The following is a 25,745-nucleotide window of genomic DNA, read 5'->3' as shown; positions in this document are numbered from 1 at the left end:
GCTCACACATCAAGAGTCAGATTGATATGTGCAATCACATGAAAGGCCCTCTGCGGTGGGGCTATCATGGTCTAGTAGGCCTGCAGGTGTTTTTGTGTATGTGTGTTTTGGCCAAATGAGAGCTGGCTGATGCGTTTGCAATGGAAATCCCTCATCCATAATATGCCTCAAGTGTAAACAATAGGACGAGAGAACAGCAACTGCCAGGAAATGCATGTATTCTTCTCCGCTGACATTGATGCAATTTACATATTAAGTCTGTGCTGATGGTGTATTCATTAGATTTAGAGACTATTAAGAGGTGTAACATGATTATAAAAGAGGGTCTAATTACTCTGAATGTGTTATGTGTGATTAAAAAACAGAACATCTATGTGATAATAAATTCTCAACATGTCTTTGGGAACTAATTTCATCATTTGCGCACATTCACTTTCAATACAACATTCGTTTAGATGCTCAGTTTTCAATATGTCCCCTAAAGTCTACATGCAGATACAACATGCTTGCTCTTTGTTCATGCTGTCGCCTTGCTGGGGTGAACAAAGAGTCAGAGGGATTCGGATGATTGACAGGCCTGCGAACTATTACAGACAGGCTCCGTTTCTCTATCTTAAAATCCTAATCATGCTTGCCAAGGGTTTTATTAGTATATGAAGGCTCTTTCTTTGTTGCCGTGAACATCGAGTCAATTTTAGCTCCAAAATATTTGCACAGTTTATGATAATGTATGATGATGGCATCACATAAATGGCAGTACATATTTCACGGAAAATATTTTCTGTGGAGTAAAAGACATCTAATCATTTGTTGGCAAAGCGAATGATAAGAATGCCCATTTCCACAGACACATTTGGCAGTATAATGACATCTGTGATTGTTGTTTCATTTTTAAGTTCTTTTCTTTTTTTAACTGTGCTGCTTTCCTCTTTTTAAACACTGGCTGTCAGTCTGGGAGACGTTCCTCTTTCTTTAAACTTTTCCTTCCTCTTTCAAGTATTGTTCCCAATAGAGCTCATGCCCTATTTAAAACCATAATAATGCAGGCTAATGTAACCAGTCATTCATATAAGCTCAAAGAGATCTTAACAAAGAAATGTCATCTTTGTGTGAGGCTGTTTCGCCTTAAGAGGGGAAAATAGGAAGTCAAGGTGAAGAAAAGTCATCTCAAGGAATCTTTTGCAGTGCATAATGTTGGAGAGCAGGGCGTCGATCGAATGGCTGCTCCACAAACTCACCCACCAATGCTAGCTGTAACTGTAGCATATAATACGGTAAAAGCTCCATAATATATATCATATTGTTTCCAAGATTGCTGCAACATTAACTGAGGTAACAGCAGTGGTGAAAAGTAACTAAGCACATTTACTCAAGTACTTAAGGGCAGTTTTAAGGTACTTTTACTATAACTTGGATGTTTCAGCTGTATGCTGCTTTACAGTATACTTTAAGTCCACTACATTTCAGAGGGAATATTGTACCTTATTACTCCACTATATTTATATGATAGCTGGGGTTAATAGTTAGATTTTACAAACAAAATACATGATCAGTTTATTAAATATGATGCTGTGCTATAAATTAAAGGGACAGTTCACCCCAAATCAAAAGTACATATATTTCCTCTTGCATATAGTGCTATTTATCAATTTTGTTTGTTTTGGTGTGAGTTGCAGAGTGTTGGAGATATTGGCCACAGAGATGTCTGCCTTCTCTTGAATATAATGGAAGTAGATGGCACTCGGCTTGTGGTGCTCAAAGCGCCAAAAAAATTCAGAAATCGCGACCTGATTACTCAAGGTAATCTATAGACCTTGTTGTGAGCAGTTTCATGTAGCAATTATTTTCTTTCTAGGGAACTACACTCGCCACGAGTGGACGAGAGGCTGGTGCTCATGACAGCATGAGATGTGAACATTAATGGCGTCCTCCTCAGCTGAGCTGTAACATCAGCTAGCTAGGTGAGCTAGCAGTAGATGCACGCTCACCTCTAAACTGTGATACGACTGGCAGGTGTAGTTCGGTAGACAGAAAATAGCTCCTACATGAAACTTCTCACAGCATGGTCTGTGGATTATCTTGAGTACGTGAGTCATGATTTCTGACAAGAGACATTGCTGTTGAGTTTTTCAACTGTATTTTTTGACACTTTGAGCACCACAAGCTGAGTGCCATCTACTTCCATTATATTAGTGAGAAGGCAGACATTTCTACGGCTGAATTAAAAAAAAAATCACCACAAGTAAGAGGAAAAGCATGATTTTTGGTTTTGGGTTGAACTGTCACTTTAAACTATTCAACAGTATATAAAGCAGGTAAAATGTGCTCCACCTCAACATTAAAATGCTGCTTACATGTTAAAGCACCAGTAATAATATTCCAATCATAAAATATGTATAATAATGCATATCATTATAGATAATGATAAAGCTGGTTACACTTTTACTTAAATCTTGATAGTATGTATTTTACTTGTAACTGTTTATTTTACTGAAGTAAAAGCAGAAATGCTGCTCTGTAAAATAAAGGTGTACTTCTTCACAAGCACAGACAGGACATTAGCTAAGTATACCTTAACTATAAACATTTCACCTGACAACACTTCATCCTTGACCGTTTGAACCCTTGAACGCTTCAACAACCACATGCTTGCGTCTTGTGACTAATATCCCAGTTGCCTTCACTCAGCAGCCTGAATGCACTGATGCAAATGCACATTACTGCAAACTGTGTGCAACGTGGCTGTATGATAAGCCCTCTGCGCTAAGATACCCTGCACACCTTGTCAATAAAATCCCACAATATTCATCATCCAGCTGATGTTTGCGTCCTCTGAAGTGTCATTTTTTCACCCATGACGTTATGAGTATTGATACAAAAATCAATAGAGGACTTTTTTTGTATTGATAAAGCAACATGAATACCGTGAAAAAGAAGAGATGAAGAAATGTTTTGAAGATAAGATATAACACTGAAATCATTTTTAACCTTCAAAAACAGAACTAAGTTACATTGCTGTTAATTATTTCAGCACAGTTCTTTGAACAAATGTAACCTTTAGACTGTGAACAGTCCTCATCTCAACTGAACTGTGTGACTTTGACTTTACAAAACACGAGCAGGAGTTAACCTTTTCAATCACAACTTCTACATTTTGCAATCGAAGTCTGTTACAATAAACTCCATGTAAAACACTATGAAGCACAGACAGAGTATCAGAGAGATCTCTTCAGGGGTTGATTTAACTTTAGTTACTGCGGGATATTAATGTAGGTGGACGTACCTTTGTGTTTTGTGTTCTTAATCATCACAGAAACACATTTTCATAGAAACAGAACAGGCTCTGCAGATGTCTTCACTGTCTAAGTTTTTATGGCCAGACAGACTCTGAGGTTAGATTTTACGATAACTTTGGGCCGTTTATGTCTTTCAAAATTTCTCTTGTGTGTCTTGTTCTTTGTTTAATTCCCTTTGTTGCATTCTGTCCTGCATCATTTTATTCTTTGCAGATTTTTTTTTAGATCAAAGTAGGCTCATTCTCTGTAAAGTCATTTCCAATATACTTGTGATGAAGGGCTCAATAAAAAAAAGACTTTTAAATCAGATACAATGGATTTTATTGAAGTGTGCTTTGAGGTAGAAACATGTACTAGCTGTAAATTGTCAAATGTGGTAAGTCTTAATTATGTCTGAGTAAAACTTTTGTACTACATATAGAAAATTACAAATGAATGAATAAATGTACTTTTCATGTAACACTGTAGTGTCAAAATACAACATGAAGGGCTGTCGTGTTCATTAGCTGATAGTTGCTATGCAAAGCAATGGGAGGAGGAGAAGGAGGCAGTGATATTAAACTATGCTATTGTCTAGCTGTTTCTCGTGTCATCTTAATATGAAAGAAGCCACAAACAAAGACACCCAGGAAACGTCCTCAAGGCCAAAATGGCATAAAAATTCTCTGGAGTTTCATACAACATTTTCTACAACCTGAAAAGTAATGATGCTAATGATTTCAAGGTGTGGGCGGCACAGAGGTGCAGTGGTTAGCATTGTCGCCTCACAGCAAGAGCCCTCAGGTTCAAACCTGGGGTAGGGGGAGCCCCTCTGTGCAGAGTTTGCATGTTCCCGCCGAGTCAGCGTGGGTTTTCTGCAGGTGCTCTGGCTTCCTCCCACAGTCCAAAGACATGCAGGTTATAGGTTAACTGCTGACTCTAAATTTGCTGTAAGGTGTGATTGTGAGTGTGAATGGTTGTCTGTCTCTGTGTGTCAGCCCTGTGATAGTCTGGCGACCTGTCCAGGATGTACCTCGCCTCTCGCCCAATGTCAGCAGGGATAGGCTCCAGTCCCCCCACGACCCTGAACAGGATAAGCGGCTATGGAAAATGAATGAATGAATGATTTCACATACTGTTACACATCCCCACACATACTCAAAATGCTAAAAAATCCCCTCCCAACATATTCAATTCAATTTTATTTATAAAGCCCAATATCTCAAATCACAATTTGCCTCACAGGGCTTTACAGCATACCACATCCCTCTGTCCTTGGACCCTCACAGCGGATAAGAAAAAACTCCCTTTAACAGGGGAAAAAAACAGTAGAAACCTCAGGAAGAGCAACTGAGGAGGGATCCCTCTTCCAGGATGGACAGGCATGCAGTAGATGTTGTACAGTACAGATCAACATAATAAATTTGCAGTAATCCAGATGACAAAATGATACATAATGAGAGGACGAGACAGAGAGAGAAATTGAGACTGAGAAAGACAGAACCAGAGGGAGATGCAGGGCAAACAGTGATGACAACAGCTACAATAACATTAATTTGATAAAAATATGCATAAAAATGTATTAAATAAAACAAATAAACTAACAAAATTGCTTTTCTACAACAGGCAACCACACACCACTGTCCAAAAATAATTAGCAAATGTAATTGCAATTATAAATAAACGTTTTAGTGCTAATTTTGCTAATATTATTGTTACCACTATTAAGGTGTGCTGCTGTCCTGTGTGTGGGTTGTCCAAGTGGTGTTGCCGTACCCCAGCAGAACTTGCAATGCGACAATGCTAACCACTGCATCACTGTGCCGCCCAGTATACTGAATAGCTGTACTTCATTTTGATAATCGGTACAATAAAGTAGGAAATGAGTTTTTAAATTGTGGGCAGGCTTGGTCCCCCTCAATGTTGACTCCATGGCTACGGCCCTGTGTTACTAAATAGTGTTGCATGTTCTCAGAAATATTAAGAGGCTCTCAAAGTGCTGGAAACTGTACAAGAAGCATAAATGCAAATGAGATTTTTCTCAACCACACTGCTAGACAAAAGGTATTCTCTGTTTACCAGCAGGACAAAGGGACAAAAGGTACTCCAGCCGCTACCTTTCACCTCACGAGTTCCCATTGAAAGTTAAACACTCACTGATTGCCTCACTCAAGGCTGGGATATTAAGTTGTGTATGTAATTGTGAGGCGATTGGGCACAGTGCATCCAAACACTCAATGCAAGTGTCCTCAACAGTTTATCTTTTCACCTGCATGTCTCCAAATAAAAGGGAGGCGGAGTCATGCTGGTACACACGATTGGCCTCAACCTGTAGACCTGTCTGCGAGGAGGACAGAGGGAGGCAGCAAGGGAGGGGTTGCCACCGACATAATTACAATACAGAGCAGTGAACTATCTGCAGACTAACTAAACCAGGGAGATCTCTGTTCCCTCGGCTGTGCCCAGATACTCCACTTCCCTAAATGCTAGATATGTGTCCGCGGCGCTGAGGGGAAAGCGCATGTTTAATGGCATTTTGGAAGTCTCCGCGGCGCTCTCCGGGTAGAAGAGGAGACATTACGGCGCGAGTTAGCTAACGTTAGCTCGCTAACAAGGTCAGTTTGAATTTTGGGTTCAGTCGCTGTTTGAGCAGCGGCTTCGTTAGAAATGCCACCCTCGTCATCTTCGCTAGCTCGGCTCGTTTACAGAATAAGCGCTGGCTCCCGTCCGCTGACAGGACAGGTAACCAGCTATTTTTGTCATCTGCATACTCTCTTGACGTTAGCTTGTTAGTTAGCCCCGCTCGGTGGCTACCACCGCTCAGTCCGCTCGGTCTGTTCGACTTTGCTGTTCGACGGTTGGAAGTGATGGAGCTTGGCTTACGTTAACACAGCCTTATGGAGGGCTTTTGTTGGTAACAGCAGCAGTAGCACAGGCGGAATGCGCTAACGTTAGCTGCAATATTTTCAGAGAGTTAGGCGTTTGTGTGGCGGATGCCCCGGCAGCAGCAGCAGCAGTAGCTCGCTGCTTGTTCCGCCTAGAATAAAACAGGTGCATCTCTGAGCTAGCGACGGACAGATGCAGGATAGCACTAGTTACTGGATTTGCAGTTTGTCGTTTTCTAACCAGTTTTGGGGCTTCGTAGCCTCACAAATGTAGCGTTAACTCAGTGTGGGCTGTTAAATGATTTATCAAGGTTGAACGTCGTAGGCGGCGTTATCATTTACAAAGGCCTCGTCTACATACTCCAGTAGAAACGGGGGCAACTGAAACGGGCCCGGTAGCTAACGTTTCAGTTAGTTAGCTAACGTTAGCTGGGAGACGGTAACTGGCTACTGGGACACAAATGTCAACCGTAAAAGGTTTGATAGTTAGTGATAAAGATGTCGGTGTTTTGTTTAATGACACATCATTTGTTGTAATCAACCACAGGCTATCTAACGTTTACCGTTGCTGATGTTAAACTGAGAAGGGCTGGTTTAACCTAACTTATGATTAACTGTTAGTTAGCGCGTATTTCCCAACGTGTACCTCCAGTAGCATTGCTTAACCTTATGTTGCCATGTAACTTAATATTTAGAAATGGTGTGGCTAGTAATGTCACAATCAACAGCAGCTGGAAATCAGTTTACATGAATTAAAATCAACTGGTAACGTTACATCATAACAGCTAATACTTAGATAGAAGTGTCACTTGTTTGGAGGCTTTACACAGCAGAGATTTGTTGATTTCTCCTAAAACTTTACTCCTTAATGCTTTAGATACCCCTGAATTCACAGAAACACACCAAACAAACAGATTTGTTGTCTTCCAACTCTGGGTTTTGACAGCATACAGTAGTTTTCCTGTAGCGTTAAACAACTTGCTCCCAGGTCATCAAGCCAGGTTAGACTTTCACTCAGCCAAAGCCGAGTTTGTGTTTTCTCTCCACATATTTCATTACTTGGTTGAACAGTGTAGAGGGCAACACAAGGGAAACATCCAATTGCAAAGCAAGCTTGTCTTGTGGATATGTTTGTTATTCAGCTCATGCACTATCTAGAGGCTGCTGGATGTGGTACGTCAATTCAATTGGCCCTGAGTGCCACTGTGCATCGGAGCCCTAATTATTTTTGATGGTTTTAAAGTTTTAACTACTCTTGAACTGCAGACAGCACGGATGCCGTGGTTGTAAAGGGTTTTGCCCCCCCCCTCAGTAGTGCAGGCGACGTTGTGAAATGGGCAGAAATCCCCCACACTCATGCCTGTGTCATTGCACTGTTTATCATACATAAAAAGGGCTTGTCAGAGAAACTGAGGTTTTAATAGGTGATCAGTGGAAAATGAGGCACTCAACACCTAAATAAATCTTGTAAACAACACTTTTATATAACCTTTGTTTTCGTGCTTGGGCTTTTGAAGCTACTTGTCTTAAATATTTTAGTGCCCTATAGCTTAGCCCCACTGCTGCTGGAAATTGTCATGATGATAACAATGAGTCACAATTATCCTCTCTATTAGTAATGTGCAATGTGATTAAAGCAGGTTGTGTTTTTCAACAAATTAGCTTTGTGTGTGCTCCCCTCTTAGAGTGATGGTGATGGAGTACAAAACATTTTTTTATGCTGTTAAGGTCAGTCCTCTCAACAACAGGCAACATGGCCTCATCTTGTTAAGCCATGTTTTGATTGTCGGCCTTTCCCTCAAATGACACGCCATCATTACATGCTACATTATGCACGTTTTATTTTGATATTGTTTTGTTGTTCGTTTGAACGGCGTGTTGGAACACTGCAAATCAACATGTTAAAACGTTTCATATTTCTTAATGAGATGTTGTTTGGATTGGATTCTAAATTACTCGCACACTGTGAAATGAGAACGTGATAAAATCTAGGCCACGTTGTGGAGTGCTTACTTTGATGCTCAGATGTCGCTTCCCCCCCTTCTCCACATGCGTGTTTGTGTGTGTGTGTTTGTGGAGGGGTGCAGCCTGAGGTGAGGTGTGCTCATTCTGAATTAAATTAAGCCTATGGGTAAAAACCTATTTTCATGTTAATGTTTGCATTTTACATATACACGCAAATTGATAGATGAATATGTGTTGCTTTTACACTCAGCTGGCATATTGTAGATTCAGCTTCTTGGTATTTGTTTTCCTTTTTTGTCTAGGATCTTCAGTCAGAAGAGGGTTGTGCAGGGTGAGTGGGTGATGGGGAATAAATCCCACTGAACTGACTCAGTAGATAAAGGTGCCAGATAAGGTGCATGTCTCAACTTGGTTAATGGGTTAGGTGAGACATGACTCAGAACTCCCCGCCTAGTTGTGAGTAGGTGGCAAAATGTCACATTAGCAAAACAGATTACCAGTGTGTTACTACTTTTTCATGTACAGGGTGACTTTTCTTGTTGATATATCTTGGTGTATGAAATGCTATTTCTTTGATCCATCCATCCAGCAAACTACATGCAGAGTACAGGGAGCCCTGTGGATGCGAATTGATTGTATGTTCTTGTTTTCCCAGCTGGCAGTCTAGTCATAATAGTCCACTACTTTGCCAGGAACATCACACCATATACCCCCATTAGATATTAATCATCCTCATTTACACTGGAAGCCAAATACATAGATTACACAATATGGTTTGAGTTGTTTTGTCTTGCATATATTAGCCTACATGTTTTTGTTTGCCGCTGACGTTGGATGATCTACTGACACAATTGATTTTCCCAGCAAACAAATAACTGACTGTAGCCACCTTAGTATGTAGGTTTTTGTCCAGTGATGAATCATACGCTTTCTAATGCAAAAGCAGTGCGTTGGCCTGTCTCAATAGCTTTGGCTGAGCTGTACACCACTATCTAGATACTGGCTCCGTACAATTGTATGGTCAGATCAGAATAAGGTGGGCAGTTGTTGTAAAAGGGAGTGAAGGAGGGAGACTTTACTTGAATCTACAGAAACTAAAGTTGCAGAAGTAGCTGTTAGTGGTATGAATTTGGCAGGTTAACAAAAGGCTGAATATTGATTTGTCAGAGATAATTTGAACCACACGATTCATAGTATTGTAGTCTGTTGTTTTTTATTGGCTTTTTCAAAGGTAGGTTATCTTTGTTGAAATACGACTGAAGTGGCTTAACATTCAGTGTATCTCAGCATCTTTTAAATTATGAAGTCAACACACAACTACAGAAGGCTGTCTTGTTATAAGCCTTAAAAGACACAATTGCCCCTCACGAGGTTTGATGCCAGTGTCTTGTAAGCCTTTAAACTTTATCCGCTTTATTCTTGTCCTTTACAAAATGATATAAGATGAAATTAGAGGTGTGCACAGAATCTGCAGGATTTCCGGCCATTACCACCAATTCCCACAGAGTTTCGGATCACACCCACCTGCAACAATGTTTTCTATTGAAAATATTTCTGCCCCATTCAGCAGGGAAAGTACAGTCACTCAGCTGTTTAATAAGCTGCCTTGTTTGAATTGCAAACAAGCCTTATTAAATGGGTTTTAAAGGTTAAAAAAACTGCTTCAGAGACTGGGAACTAAAATGAATGAAAATGTGAAGGATTTCACCCTTGTTTTTTTTTCTCTTAAGAGACTTGATGTCATTTCCCATAAGAACAGATACAGACCAGATGCTGGAATGTCATATGTCAGAGCAGCAGTGATAATGTTATTTTAATGTTTTTCAGGTTTTAAAAAAATGTATATGTTCGATTGCCTGAGTAGCGAGAGTGAGAGAAAGAGAGAAAGCGGGTGGATGAGTGAGAGAAGCAAACTAATCTTGTGAAGCTTAGCTTTATTTGCCACAGCATTCAGAGGTATACATTTTACTGGCAGACCATGCATTTGCGTGCATGGATGATTTTAATAATGACTACTTCTCATTTTGTTCATTACATTTTATAGCTTATCCCAAAACAATGTGGTTGAGCGCCTGCTCCTGCCTGTATTAGGGTAAATACATGTACATTTTGTGATTGAAGCATTTGTATTGGTTCCCAGGAGATCCCCATCCCATTGCAACCCTCATTTACTGGCTCTTTCTTGTATGAATCATCCAAATAGTATGGGGGTGGGTTCAAACAGCATAAAACATTCTTAGAAAGATGTTGTTTTTTTTGTATAGACTGACTGATTTCATGACGCAGGTTGTTGATCAGAATGTTGGGCAGTGAATGACACGCATTTGCCAAGACCCTCTGTAAGAAGGCGTCGAGGTTTGGAGCAGTTTAGAACAGGCAATATTTTGTATAAATTGACGTCACAGCCTCGTGCCAGTCAGGCATTAGGATTCCAGGCAATTGGATGACCCTCCTCTGCCCGTTTCTGAGTGCTACAGGATTGAGGTTGGCTGGGTCAGCACAATGGAGACTCTAATTCCAACCCCCAGGGCACCTAATTAAAACTTACAACCAAGACAAACAACCTTTGACACTCGTGCATCTCATGAGAATCGCTATTACTGAAAATGCCATGACAGAAGTGAGGATCAGTAGGAGATCAATGTGTCCTTTTGCTAATAATGTTTATTGCTTTAAAACTACATGTGTAGAATCTAAATAGAAAATGGAAATATATTGTTTTTGCTGTTGGCACACATAACTAATTGCCTGCATTTGGGATCAGTGTTTTTCAGCCAGTCCTTGTGTGGTGATTTATTAATTCCAAATATTGCTGCAATTATAAATTGTAGTGGGAAGACAAATGCTGTGTCCAAAATCACTCCTTCCTTCACACATTCACTAGTCCTTATATAAGAGTAGACACAGAGGTTCAACTGAAACTGTCTGTGTCTCTCTAATTACAAACAGCAGAAACTAGTTTTGCTTTACATGTGTTAAGACAACGTAACAAATGAATTACATGATTAAAAATTTGCTTTAAGTCGCCTGTCAGAAATGACAGCCATGTGTAGACTTTGTAAGTGAATCATGTTTTAGAGACAATTTAGTTTCTCAGTATTGGCAGGGGGGAAAAACAATCCGTGATTGCTTCTTCAATTGTCAATAGTTGATTGCCAATGGGCACAAGCCTGGTAAATGTGGTCCACTAGATAGTAAAAGGAGTAATTTCGGACACAGCTAAAAGTATGTTGCACTAGGTCTTTTTAAAGTAATAGAACAATGGTGCTGCTTCTTCATACTCTACTATAGCACCATGTACCATTTTTAAACTAGCGTGTTCAATGCATGATATACAGTTTGTGCAAAATGTGTTGGCAGTATTTGGGTGGGAAGTAGTGTTGTCACGATACCAACATCTTTGTTTCGGTACCAATACCAATATGAATTTCAATACTTTTCGATACTCTTCGGTACTTTTCCTAAGGAAAGTCCTTTTGGATACAAACCTTTAGAACAATAAATAGTAGGGGTGTAACGGTACCAAAAAAATCATGGTTTGGTAAGTACCTCGGTACGGACGTCACGGTTTGGTAACTCAAATGTCCCACCAAGTTTGTGTTGTCTCGTGTTGTCTCCCTTTGCGAGGCAGACTTTCTCTTGTCTTTTTTCACATGCGCCAGCTGCGGATGTTGATACAGGTGTTGTCATACACACCACTTGTGCAATCTGTGCTCCAATAGGAACAAGAAAGGCGTTTGTGTGCATAAATGAGTAAAATAAATTAACTAAATTAATGAATTGAATCAATTTCAAAGTACCGGTATTTTCCAAATGCAGTATAGTACCGTTTGGAATACTCTAGTACCGCGGTACTATTTTAGTACCGGTATACCGTGCAACACTAGTGGGAAGATGTGTTGAGATCACTTAGTATGGGATAGTATCAGCTAGGGCTGGGAAATATACCTATTATATTGATATTGTGATATAAGACTTGATGTCATCTTAGATTTTGGGTTTTGTAAAGTCTTAAGTGTTGTCTTTTCCTTGTTTTAAAGGCTGCATTATAGTAAGGTGATGTAATTTTTTAAGTTACCAGACTGTTTTAGCCTTTACCCACTTAGTCATTATATTCACATTACTGATGATTGTTTATCAAAAATCTCATTGTGTAAAGATCTTGTGAAAGCACCAATATTCAAGCCTAATATTGCTGATAAATAATACAAAAATATTGTGGTATTTGATGTTTTCCATATTGCCCAGCCTTAGTATCATCAGAAACTTTGTGTAAGCAGTAATACTACTATGTTTGCACTGATATTTTTTATAGTAGTTACTTTTGTCACTATGTCACACTCATGTTTATTTCTTTCTTCGTTTTCTCACACAGCTGGCTGACATGGCTGTCTAACAGGGTGCCAAAGAGCTCTTCATGGGTCACAGAGGACAACAAAGAGAAACCACTGCATCTGTGAGCATAGCCAATAACTAGGGAACCTGACCCACAAGCATATCATCAGACTGACGTCAGTGCATGTGGCCTCTTAAGTTGTTCATAGACATCTGTTGGGCAGCCCAAAGGCCTATTGCTATGCACTATAAACGGAAAGACATGAGCTGTGGGGATGCTGGGAGGAGCAGGCTTCTTTCGTGCAGGACTATCCCTCTGGTAATAGGGCTTCTGGTGACCATGGCCCAGGGCACTGTGCCAGAACAGCAAGAGACACTGGTGGAGATGATATCTGTGGAACTAGAGGCTTCTATGCAGTCCTCCGTGCTCTCCGAGCTCCGGGCTGCAGCATCTTCAGTCGGTGAGGGGCCGCCTACAGCTATCCCAGATTCCTCTGCAAAGAGTGGGGGAGTGCACACTGGCATCCCTGACTCCTCTGCAATCGTGGGCCAGGTGTTCCAGTTGAAGGTTCCACCGGGACCCGCCAATGCAACCTGTAATGTCCATGTAAGTACACTGAAGATGAAACATAACAGGGAAAACTTAATGCTGAGATAAATCGAGCGTTGATTTTATGTGGGAAAATATTTGGCATGTAATGTTGAGTGCCTCATAATGTAATGTTAACGTGTTGGTATTTACAAATAATTGCATGTAAATTATTTAACATCATCTAATGAGATTGGAGTTAATCAGTCATTGAGTATTGAAAAAAAGAGACTTGGAATAACAAATTGGGGAATAAGGGAGGACTTTGTTGTGATGCTGATGAACTGAAGGTCTTTTTTTTTTTCCTTTTTATTTGGGAGGTGCCTTTTTATTAGACCCAACCCCAGTATTACTTTTGTACTACTAGCTTGAGGGTTCACAATAGACTGTCATAAAAATATATATAAAATGTATTCTTCCCTTATCTTGACATTAATGCTGAATAAAAATCTGAACTTCACCTTGCTACAGTTCAAGGTTTAAAACATTTTTCAGGACTGAATTTAAATTATATTGGAAAAAGTAAGTGTATAATAAAGATAAAAATGGGCTTGAGTATAGTGAAAAAAACAAACAAAATAAGTATTAAAGAGGACATGCAGGGCTTGACGCTAACTTTTTCCCCAAGGAGCACATGTGCTCCTTGGGGAAAAAGTAAGGAGCGCACAAAGAACTTTAGGGGCACAATGTAAATTGATCAAATAATGTGTTTTCCGTAATAAACGTGATGCAAATAGACATATACAAGCAAAATTATTTAATGAATTGGTGACCGATTCCGGGTCTACTTCAGGCTCTTCTCTGCTATTGGACGCGCGGTGCCGAGGTGTCGTCACAGCGCGCAGACGCCGCGACATGCGCCCTCTCGTGTGCCGCTCAGCTCGGCGGCAGAGAATTGCGCACTTGCGCCGCGGTAGCACATACACAATGAATGGGTTTGTTGGCGGAGGTCTGCGCTTTGCGCCCTCTGTGTGAAAAGGGCTTTATTTCCACCCTGCCCAGCAGCGGTACCATGGCGAACGGTCCCTAAAGGCCTCTACACATGATCAGCTGTAAAACCGCTTTGTGCTGGCTGTCCCATTGTTTGTCTATGGAGAGGGCAGCAACGCCTGACAAAGCGGCACCGCTACCCTTGGCGTTGCGTACCGCTCTGATTTTCCGCCCGAGCGCTGCACTCAGAGTTGAAATTATTTGAACTACGGGGAGAATGGAGCAGGCTTCCCCGGAGATCCGCCGCTTAACCCGGTCCATCTCCTCCACACTTTGACTTATTTCCACGCTGCCGACAGTGGGACTTAAGCCCTTTTCACACAGAGCGCGCAATGCGCAGACCTCCGCCGACGAACCCATTCAGTGTGTATGTGCTACCGCGGCACAAGAGCGCATTGTGCCGACAGTAGCTTGGAAAACCACCCATAACCGTGTCACACGGGGAAGAGGGAAGGCAGCTGGAGTTCCTCCAACATTTGCGGTTAGATTATCATATTTTTTTATTGACAAAAATATAGGCTGCTTCGGCTGATTTTTTTATGCGCACATGTGCCCCTAAATATTTTTTACAGTTCGCACACATCTATTTTTAGTCGCAAATGCGAGTGAAACGCTCGCACTGTCGAGCCCTGACATGTGAAAAAATTAAATATCTTTCTATCTTTAATGTCCCTCATGGGGACTGCAGTTTTTTTTTCTCTGACTGTAGGAACACATAACGTATAGTATTTATCCTTTCACTTTTGATCACTGTATCACTACTGATTAAAGCTGACTTTGGTGCAATTTGTTCCAGTCTGACTTATGAATGAGATGAGATTATTATTGGCCCAAGTGGTGATGCAGAATGATATCCTGTCATACAGTAATAACTCAAAATGAAGAGTGATGACTCACACAGTTGTTATGAATAGAAGCTCACGCTGCTTCCTGTTCATATTTGGTGGGATTTGATAAGCTGAATGGAATTTGTAGAGGGGTGGGAGCCGGGGAGATAGTGAAAGCATTTCTGCTTTTACGCTAGATATTTAAAGGTTTTGCATTCAGCTCCTCTTTTTCATTTTTCTAGTTCCTGATTCACCAGCAACTTGGTCAGAAACAAACACAATTAAATACAGGGTGATGTGTACGATACAGTAATTGATTCACAGTTTTAGCAACATATCCTAGTAACAACTTCAGTATTGCCAATACTTTCATGCTTCTCTCTGTTTCTTCTTGTTTTAAAATTCCTTGCCAAACTTGGTGGGTAATTTTAGGACATCACTTGTGTCCTGGTAACTTTTAATGGCCATTCATAATTATTTTTGAAGTGAATTATCACTTAATGAAATAAGTAATGGCTTTTTCATTGTCAGACATCTCAGAAGTATCCCTGTAATACAAAAAGTAATAGTGTTTTTCCTTTTCCTCCTGTAGCTCACTGAAATGGGAAAGGAGACTTTACCCTCCTGGCTATATTGGGACAAAGAGAGCTGCATTCTGAGAGGTTTGGCCCTTGAGCAGGATAAAGGTGTGTATCATATCTTGGTGTCTGGAGAGGAGATAATTGAGAAGACTGGCAGCCAAGTGTTCCCCAGTACGGTCTTCTCTATTGAAGTATACCCAGAAGAACGGGCGGACACTGAGCCAGCCCTGCTTACTCTACAGTCTGATATCAGCGGCGTCCAGCCCTTCACCTGTGGCTCCGAGGAGCTCGTCACTGTCCTCACGGTCATCCTGGATGCTGACTTGACAAAAATGGTTGCTGAACAGAGGGTTAACTTATTGGGCATCATGAGAAAATTCTCTCATGTTCCCCTGGAGCACATGAGGGTGGTCCCCGTTGTCAATAACCGCTTATTTGACATGTCTGCTTTCATGGCTGGACCAGGGAATGCCAAGAAGGTGGTGGAAAATGGGGCTCTACTTTCATGGAAACTTGGATGTGCCCTTGACCAGGGCAGTATCCCTGACATTAACAGCGTTCAATCCTCAGCAAAGGATGGGACCATGTCTGCCAGGTTGGGATACCCAGTGGTTGGTTGGCACATTGTCAACAAAAAGCCCCATGGAGTGAAACGGGTCAAACGACAGTTGTACAATACTCCCACTCCAGTGCCCTCCCTGCTTCCTCCAACAACTCACCCTGAGCCTCCTGTACGTGTCATTCCCACACCAACTTCGCCCTCTATTGCCCCAGCAACAGACAACTCTGCTCCCCCTGTCCGAGGCCCTTTGCCTCTTCCGGTGAAGCCCACAATGAGGGTCAGAGATCAGATAGCTCACACACCTGTGTTTGGACCTCCCCAACCCACAAGAGTACTAGGAACTACAAGCACCATCCCTATTCAGCCTACCATGACCAGGCCTACAATTGTGGAGGCCACTGCTTCGCCAACACCACCAAGCACCACCAAAAGACCCAAACCCTCTGCCACAAAGAAACCCAGGAAAGTCAAAACCACCACTCCACCTCCCCGGGAGCCCAAGTCCACCACACCTAAACCACCCAAACGCACCACTCCTCTCTCTTTGGCTCCAGACTCAAATCAAAACCCAGAAATCCGTAACGCCATTGATCAGGTGAATGCATGGGTTGGCACATACTTTGAGGTTAAGATTCCACCTGATACTTTCTTTGACAAGGAGGATGGTACTACTGATAAGTTGCGTTTGACTTTGAAGAAGACTCCCAAAGAAGCAGTGAGTGAAACATCTTGGATCCAGTTCAACAGCACTATCCAGCTTTTGTATGGCCTTCCAGAGGAGCAGCATGAGGGGAAACACGAGTACTTTATGCTGGCCACAGATAAGGGTGGGAAGAGCATCATGGATGCATTTGAGGTGCAAGTCAACCGTTGGTCTTCTAATGACAAACCATCAGTGGTGTTTGCTGCTCGTTTTCATGGTGACCCCAAAACTGTAAGCAATGATGTCCATAAGAAGATTCTTCTGACCAAAAAGTTAGCTTATGCCCTCGGTGATCGCAATAGTAGCACAGTTACCCTGAGAAACATCACTAGAGGCTCCATTGTGGTGGAATGGACCAACAACAGTCTCCAGCAGAGTCCTTGTCCAAAGGACCAGATCACAGTTCTCAGCAACAGGATTTCTGAACCCCAAGGGACTCCGAAAGTAGCTTTCATCAAAGCCATGGAGCCTGAATTCAAACCCATTAACATTTCCATCCGTGGCACCAATAAATGTCAGAGCTACATATTCATCCCACCAGGAGAGGTGCCAATGCCTGTTCTTCCTACGGCTACACCTTCACCTGGGACAGGTCGTAGGAGTACTGACGATGTTTACCTACACACTGTCATTCCCGCTGTAGTGGTAGCTGCCCTGCTGCTCATAGCCGGGATCATTGCAATGGTCTGCTACCGCAAGAAGCGCAAAGGGAAGATGACCATAGAGGAGCAGGCCACTTTCATCAAGAAAGGAGTCCCCATAATATTTGCAGATGAGTTAGATGATTCCAAGTCGCCCCCATCCTCCAGCATCCCTCTTATCCTTCAGGAGGAGAAGCCCCCACTTCCCCCTCCAGAGTATCCTAACATGGCTGGCCCACACAGTACCCTGCTTAACCAGGATCTGCTGGAGGAGTATTCTGTTTATCAAGATGATGATCCTAATGCACCTCCTTACCAGCCCCCTCCACCATTTACTGTCCCCATAGAGGGCAAAGGCTCTCGCCCCAAGAACATGACCTCATACAGGTCACCACCTCCCTACGTGCCTCCCTAACGCACACTAGAGCTTTCAGTTTGGAAAGCAGGTGCAATGTAGGGATGCTTGTTGAAAACTACTACAGGAGTAATTTTACATGTGTTCAATGAAATGGCTTTGACTTTGTAGAGGAGCAGGCAACCATACCCACATATTTGACCATCATGGATAAGACACTGTATCGTACAATTCAACTACTGGCACAGGGCAAATGGATGGGGAACAGTTTGTTATTTCAGCACTCTTTTTTTGTTGTCCTTCAGATCTGCTTTTGACTTCTTGCATATTCTTTTTTTGTCTGTTTTTGCCAAGAAGAGTCAATTTTATCTTCAATGATGTACTATTTCTATTGTATAGAAAATAATAAAGAAGCAGGAAAGACTGAAGCCCACAGGGCCTTTGAGCAGATGTCACCATGACAACAGACTTGAGGCTCTCCCTCACAATGTTAATCTTTATGAGTTCTATATCACTCTTATCTGTCCTTCAGCTAGGTTTACTAAGATTTTGCACCTGTTATTTCTAGAGGGGAATGAAATACAAAAAGCCAAACTGAAAGCATGAAACACTTTATTTACACAGAAATCTGTTTGTTTCTTAGACTTTGATCTCTCCCCGTTCTCTCCTATGCTTTGCTCCCTCTTGACAATAACATGCAAACCTTGCACTTATGCAAATTCTTGTTAAACCTTGCACTATGTGTCTTGCGCAGAATTGAATGCAGTAAGTGGTAGTCCAATAAGGAGAAAAGATTTTCTTTTTGTATCCTTGAGCTCACCACATGACTGAGATTCCTCTGGTACTTGATCACAAAGGACATTACACTGATCACGCCTGTTGTAGATGTAGCCTAATTAAGTTACAAAACAAATAATGACTTTTTTTTTTCTTTTGTTAATGTGTGTGCCACTGAACCTGCCTGTGAGAAGACTGGTTTTGCTGTTGCCAAGGTGATGTCTGTGGTCACAAGGCAAACCTTGCGGGGTTGCTACAACAATAATGAAGGGTCCAATGGAACGCTGTGGTTCACAGCAGGGTGAGAATTGGCGACTTAGTCAATGAGGTGGATCCACTGTCTTATATTGAGTTGGTTTTGTTGGTATGAGGGGTGGGTGGGCTTAGAGTACTGTATTATCACTGCTCTGCCTCTAGGTGTTGCACTCTTCTGTTCAGTGCACTGCCTGTTGTCAGTTCAGATGAGGCATGGGGACAAGGGGATGTACATATGTGTGCCTGTGAAATTAAACAACTCCATAATGTTAGTGTTTTATCAGTAAACCTAGTCGGGGAAAGGGAGGGCCAGAGTGGGAAATAATTTTATTTTTTAATTGTATGTCTAGATTTATGATCACAATCATGAAGAAAAAAAAAGAAGACTTTATAGTTTGTGAGGGTACAAAAGAACGTTTACCTGCCCATCACAAAAAATTAATGCATTATCTCAATATGATGGGGAACAAAGAAACCACAACAATATGTGAATTATGTACATTTCATATCTGATATCACCATAAGAAAAAATGGTTAAAAATCTAATGTTTTTACTGAGTTTTTGATACAGTCTTAAACTTGTTTTATGAAAATATATTAATAAAATGTAATACTATTTGTAAAGCCTCAAATATGGTGTATAGTCCCTTTTTTATTTTAGAAAATGGAACTGGATTAAACATGTTTTCAGTATGTTTATAAGGTTTATTAATGGGCAGATTAACACAATTTACCAAATCAATTAGATTACAGTGTACAGTAAATTCAATGTGTTGATACAATACAATACATATTGTATTTACATGGTCAGAAGCATTAAAGGGGAACAAACAGCCATTATAAAACACTGATATTACTCAGTGTTTTATACTGCTGGTGGCTGCAGTGACAGTATAATTATTATTATGGCGGCTATATGAACATGATGGTAAAAACACTGCCACCTGCTCATGTGTATGATGTGGTGATACGAATGGAATATAGAATTTTGGAGAACATTTGCTATCTAAATAAACATGCGGCCAATTTTGAAATATATTTTATGGTAATTGTAAACACCAACAAGACAGGGAAACTGTCATACCTTTCTGACTTCTTTTGTCTTCCACTTATACATTATTCAAGTACTGTCTATTTGAATGGCAAAATCCATGACATGATTTCAGTGAATGTTATTCTGCTCACAAGAGAATTGCAGCTGGCATCAGGCAGCATATTATGATTTAGTAGCTAGCTAGTTATACTGTTAAATAACAGCTATCGCTAACTCCATAAATGCAGTAACTGTTCAACTGGGCCGTCATTTGTGAAAACCCAGTGCCAGTCAGCATGCTTGTCTATTCCTGGTGTTAGGGTATGAGTGCAAATTTAACTTCTGAGCTCCCATTGTACAGAAAAGAAACAGTACAGTACAATAACTTTGAGTGTTATTATAATTGGATTTCAGATAATGCGCAGTATAGTGTTGTTTTACTTGGTTTATCAAATGTGATAAATTATTGCTGACTGTTCTGTTCTGACGGTTCTGTCTTTGCCATTGTTGGCTGCTCCAAGAACCTGGACTTCAACACCATGAATTCACCATGAATACACAAGCATCGAAATCCAAGCAGGTTTTCACAAATGCCGGCTCATTTGGCTGCAGTTACTGTATTTATGGAATTAGCTATAGCTATTTTTTTTTTACAATCTAACTAGCTGGCTACCAAAACATAATATGCTGTGCTTGTTTCTAGCCCCAATTCTCTCTGCCAGCGGGATGACCGGTACAGTATGTGCTGAAATCCTGCCATTGATTTTGTTGTTTACTACTTGAAGATGAAAGAAGTGAGGAAAGGTTTGAGACAGTTTCCCTGTCTTCTAAGTGTTTCCAGAAAGTGACATCGTGTTTAATTATATTGCAGCTGTTGAAATTCTATAATCTCTTCATATCTCCCTGGCAGGCAGTTAGCCTTTACCGTGATGACGCTGCCACCTAATGGTTTCCCAGTGCACCCTTGCAATATGCAAGAATAATATCAGTGTTTTAAAAATGGTCATTGATGCCCTTTAACATGCTTTGTTACAAGTGGGAGATTAAGTGCAAATTATGAGATAAGTCAGAGTTAGTTTTTAAAGTTAAAAATGAAACGTATTACACCTCACTTTTTTTTCCAAATCTATTTTACCAGCCTATATGTTTCCTCAGACCCGTGGCCTTTTTGTAGCTGCGCTTTACAGTAATGTTGTCACATTCTTGTTTATTGAAGCAGGCTACATTAGGGCTTAATGGTCGGCCGGTTTTGGCTATAAAATGAGCTATACGCTCTTTTGTTGTAATAAACCAAACACACAGCAGGCAGCCCGTGACACAGTGTGATATTTTAAGACAAGTGCCCCCTTTCTGTGGCATTTAGGTGGGTAGTTTTTCTTTTTTTGGCCCGGTGCTCCTACGTCTGTTGGAGAAATATCAATAACAATGACTAATATCTGCTCTCAAATTCTTTTAGTATAGAGCTTGTGTAATGATGGCTTATTCGGGAGAGGTCAAAAACAGTTTCACTGGGTGCTGACACGATGCAGACCCCATGCTGCTCTGACAAATGCACACTCACACTACAAGTTGCAATACAAGACATTTTGATTTGTTCTTGTGTAGTCCTAGAAAGAAGTCCCTCAGCTGCTGTGAATGCTTCTGGGTGTAATTTTAGCAATAATGTGTATTTGGTAGAAGTTGTTTTGGCAATTAATAGAGGCATTTAGTATTATTTTTGTACATTTAAAGAGCATTCATACTCAAACACACAATCACTGATGATCCTCAGACTCATCCTCTAGACAAGGGGTGGGCAACCTGTGGCTCTGGAGATAAAATTAATAAGTCTTGGAGGACAATAGAGAGTTTAATAGTACATGGACATATTTGTTTACTTTTACCGCCAACCCTGCAAAGTTAAAGTACCAAACAGTCATAAAAAGTCCACTGCAGAGTAGCCTCCTTGGTAAAACATATTAATAAATGCTCATTTAGACCTATTAGTAGCTCCAAGCAGATTATTTGAGAGCTATTTTGGCCAAAAATGTCTCTCTTGAAAGTAAAGGTTGCTACCCCCTGCTCTAGACCTCTAGCCCTGAAGCATACCCATAACTTACCACTCAGGTGGCTGTAGTTTCATTTACACTGTGTTCTGTACTTTTTTAATTTCTTCATTGTCAGTGCTGTAATTACGTTATCTGCCTTGCTCTCATTTGCTCAGCCTTACCAGCCATTATAACACATAATTGGTGATTATGAGGTGGGTTATGTTGCAAATTGAATATAGTAATCATTTATCAGTTAGCCAACAATCATCTCACTGTGGGCGGCTGGCTCATTTACATACACGATCGTTTTCATATACAGTATGTATCGCTGACACTGGACTTAAAGGCTCTCTCTGCAAACACAGCGTGTGATTAAATACAGCTTGTACTGTTTATAAATATGCAGACCTCTCACCTCTTGTTGCATAAATAACACAGTGCAGGGTTCAAACAATATATACAGTACATTACAGCAATAACAAAACAGTGGCACCTGGCAACATCAACAAATGAAGAAAGCACCTATTTTATATATAGCATTGGCTTAAGTATTTTAAATAGAGCTGCAACAACTAGTTAAAATTGTGTTGCAGCTATTTTCTAATCGAATTAAGTCATTCTTTAAGCAAAAATGACAAACAATTCATGGTTCTAGGTTCTCAGATGTAAAACTTTACTGCATTTTTTTCCCTATCTAAAGCCCTTTTCACAAGGGACTGGTGTTACCTGGGATTGTCTGTGATCCTAATCCCGTGCAAATCTGCCATGTCTGTCATTTATCAAGTAAAAATTCCACCTCAAACAACCTGTATTTTTTGGTGAAACTGTATTTCACCAAACACAGATTGTATAAAAACATTAGTCCAGTGTGATTGGCATCTCTGTGATTGGGGTCGTATCTAGGTTTTTTTTCCTCCGTGCCTCTTTCCTGGATGAGAACTATAGAGGCTGTGACGGCAATTATGAATTAAAACATCATCCATCTCAATGAGATGAATAATGTGATGATGTGTGGCAGAATATTTTCTGTTCTGTGCCCATCATATCCAGGAGATAATGCCAGTAAATCTGTGTAAAATACTCTATTATCTTGTGTGCATAAGGTTTTACATGATAGTTAATTGAATAGCTTGTATTCAGCAGATAAATAGATAATTAAAATAATCACTAGGTGCAGCCCCTAAATGTACATGGCTTACATGAGACCTTAGCAAGTACTTTCCCCTGTTAATCATTATGCTGTGATTATAAAGGTTACCTAGCCCAACCTTTATTTTGTTCTGTAACTTTGCAGATTCTGAGAACATATTGTGTAATATAGCAGCCACCAACAACTGCAGGAATGTTTGCCTCAGGCTGTCTCTGTGTGACACTTCTGGCACACAGAATATGCAGTTGTAGGATGATATTTTATTCTGGGAGCACATGATTGAGTCACTGACCGCTGACAGACAGGAGTCACATCTCCCTCGCAATTCAGGCAACTGACAGCAGCTCTGCAGGGCTGAGGTTGGGAGAAAGCACAGGACTGGACACCAGTATTACTCAGGACAGTTTGGATTACAAACACTGTGTGTGCCTTTTTCTTGCAGTGACAGACTGTAAGCTGTTCAACTGTTCAAACTGGACCTTGTTAGGTAAAATGCACCAAATGACTCTTAGTTTGAATTGCTTGTTTTAAAGCACGGGTGGGCAGAAATCTAGAAAAGGCAGCTCCTGCATCTCTCCCCGCTCCTTCCAAGCCCTTCCCACCAGACGTATGCACAGGCTTCATAGAATTCCCATACATTGATTATTAAATCTTATCTCATTGTAAAGCTGCACACAGCGCATACGCTCAGCCTCTTAATGCCCCACTCTCTTTATCAGACCACAAATTAGACAAGAATTAGCTAGCTAGCCACTCCTCTGTCCCTCTGCCTCGTTTCCCACTGCTGTGGACCACTTTCCTGGGAGAAGTGTAGGCTGCAACTCAGGAGACGGACCTTCAGTTGACAGATGTAGCAGCTTTTGAGGGCAACCCCCCAGCGCAGGATGTTATAGTGGGCTGGTGGCCAGCGGTAGCACCGGATCTAACCTGTGTAATGGCAGCAACAGAAAGTTTGATGATTTAGCGGGGAGTTGGAGCTGTCCGGTCCACCAGAGCTGGGGTTTGCCATGGCTGGATTTGGGTTGCTGCAGTGGCTGAGTGGGGGTCAGTCTCTAGAAGTGCTGCCCCCAGCGAGGTGGTCTGTAGCGACGCCGAGTAAGTTGGAGGACACATTGTAATTTGAGGCTCTTGCTAACATTAGCTACATCGATGTGAACATGAAGCTGCAGCCATGAGCCTTTAGCTCCTGTTGGCAGGAGAATAAACTATTAGCAAAATTATTATTTCGTTTATTGTCAGACTCTCTTTTAGACTCATCTTCCTTTTTTGGGGGTTGCTTTGCAGTGGAGGCAGTTATTGCTGTCGCTAGAGAAGCAACATTTTCTGCAGAATTCTTCGCCATTGAATCAGGCTTTTATTGAAGGGATGTGCGCGTGCATCTGCGTTTGTAGACCATCTTGTGAAACTCCCTCTGGGCTCTCTCTCTCTGAAATGACCTGTGATTGGCCAAGGTCACCTGCTACAGCCTAGATTATTTAAAGCCATAAATCAGAGCCAAGGGGGGGTACAGATGTCTAGTGTTTTCTCAGACCACTTGAATCACAATATGCTCAAAGTTAATAATAAAGCCAATAAAGCCAAAATTACACTGCCCACCTCAGCTTTGATGTCTAACAGCACAAGTTGCATTGCACTTGAAACAAACACTTTACTCTGAAAGTCCATAACCTGCTGTAGTTTCTGAAGCAGCTTGACCGTATGTAGTGATGTGCTTTCTATTAATACTTTCCATAAAGGATCAGGTAACTGCAACAACAGCAGTTGAGTAGTTTGAATCTACAAATGGAGTTGAGCTAATCAATAACAGCAGCAAGTAGTAGGTAATGAGGGTGTATCAGAATGTGGGGTTGAGGCTATTTTATGTCCTGCCAATCTCTCACTTCATCAACCTCCTTCTGCTCTCATTAATTATGTATCGGGAATGAAAGTTAATGTATGTGATGAAAAATGTATGACCTCATGAAACCTATAGGAAGAACTGACCTTTCAGTTGTTGATGTGTGTGAGGCAGTGTGCTTGAAAACCTGCCGTTGTGGATGCTGCGCAGCACAAAACCTCCAGTCTCATCCGTTTCACAACTTTTAATTTCTAAAATATGAGTGCACGGATGAATACAAATGCTTTGCTTTATAGTTGTTTGAAATTGCTTCACAGATTTCTTCATATCCACACTCAGTGTTTATAAAACACCTGCTGTATCTTTTTATATTTCAGACACCAGCAGAACACTAATCAAAACGGGTGTTTTGTAAGCGTGTTTATAATTCCTGGGTTCATAACAAATTCTAATTAGGCCTGTAGCCATGTCAGGCCAGGCTCTCATTGCGAACAGGAGGGTAATTATTTCTACTGCAAAGTATTATTGACACAAACTTTTCTCTTGATTAAAAAAAGAAGAGGTAATCAGCCTTTGTATGCACCCTAGTGCTTGAGGAGGCGGTAAGGTGATCTGCTACTTAGCAGTGGAAATAGAAAGGATATGATGGTGGGCAGCACCAGATGATATGGACAACTCTGTAATAGGCCTCATTAGATGCCCAAAGCCCAAGAAATGTGGCACTCTGTTTCCCATTAGGCTGAAAGCACAATGATAAAAGAAAACATCATAATGATGAAGGATAATTGTCAGGGAAGCAAGGGGTATATATTTCATCTTTTATAATAGGCAAACCATTAAAAATGTTTTGCACATTACACAGTATGTATATACCAATGTGCTCCTGCAGTACATCTGTATCTATACAGGTTTCACCTGACTTTATAGATGCACTCAGGTAATTAAATCTACTGTG

The 25,745-nt window shown here is 41.1% G+C and overlaps 1 protein-coding gene across 1 annotated transcript; it reads left to right on the top strand.

The window, feature by feature from the left end:
* Window positions 1-5,620: 5,620 nt before the first annotated feature.
* LOC126402776 (dystroglycan 1-like) lies at window positions 5,621-19,372 on the top strand. The gene is made up of 3 exons (XM_050065021.1): window positions 5,621-5,890; window positions 12,501-13,067; window positions 15,459-19,372. The coding sequence occupies exons 2-3, from the start codon at window positions 12,645-12,647 to the stop codon at window positions 17,766-17,768; spliced, it is 2,733 nt and encodes a 910-aa protein (XP_049920978.1). The 5' UTR covers window positions 5,621-5,890; window positions 12,501-12,644; the 3' UTR covers window positions 17,769-19,372.
* Window positions 19,373-25,745: the final 6,373 nt, after the last annotated feature.

This window comes from Epinephelus moara, chromosome 16, assembly GCF_006386435.1.
Source record: "Epinephelus moara isolate mb chromosome 16, YSFRI_EMoa_1.0, whole genome shotgun sequence".
NCBI classification, from domain to species: Eukaryota; Metazoa; Chordata; class Actinopteri; order Perciformes; family Serranidae; genus Epinephelus; species Epinephelus moara.
The sequence above is the reverse complement of the archived record's forward strand: the minus strand, read 5'-3'. Positions and strand labels throughout refer to the sequence as shown.

Excerpts from the sequence above, each read along its gene's own strand:
- LOC126402776 (XM_050065021.1), top strand. The coding sequence starts at position 12,645 with ATGTGGCCTCTTAAGTTGTTCATAGACATCTGTTGGGCAGCCCAAAGG. Across the intron at positions 13,068-15,458 it reads ATGCAACCTGTAATGTCCAT|CTCACTGAAATGGGAAAGGA; the intron begins GTAAGTACACTG and ends TTCCTCCTGTAG.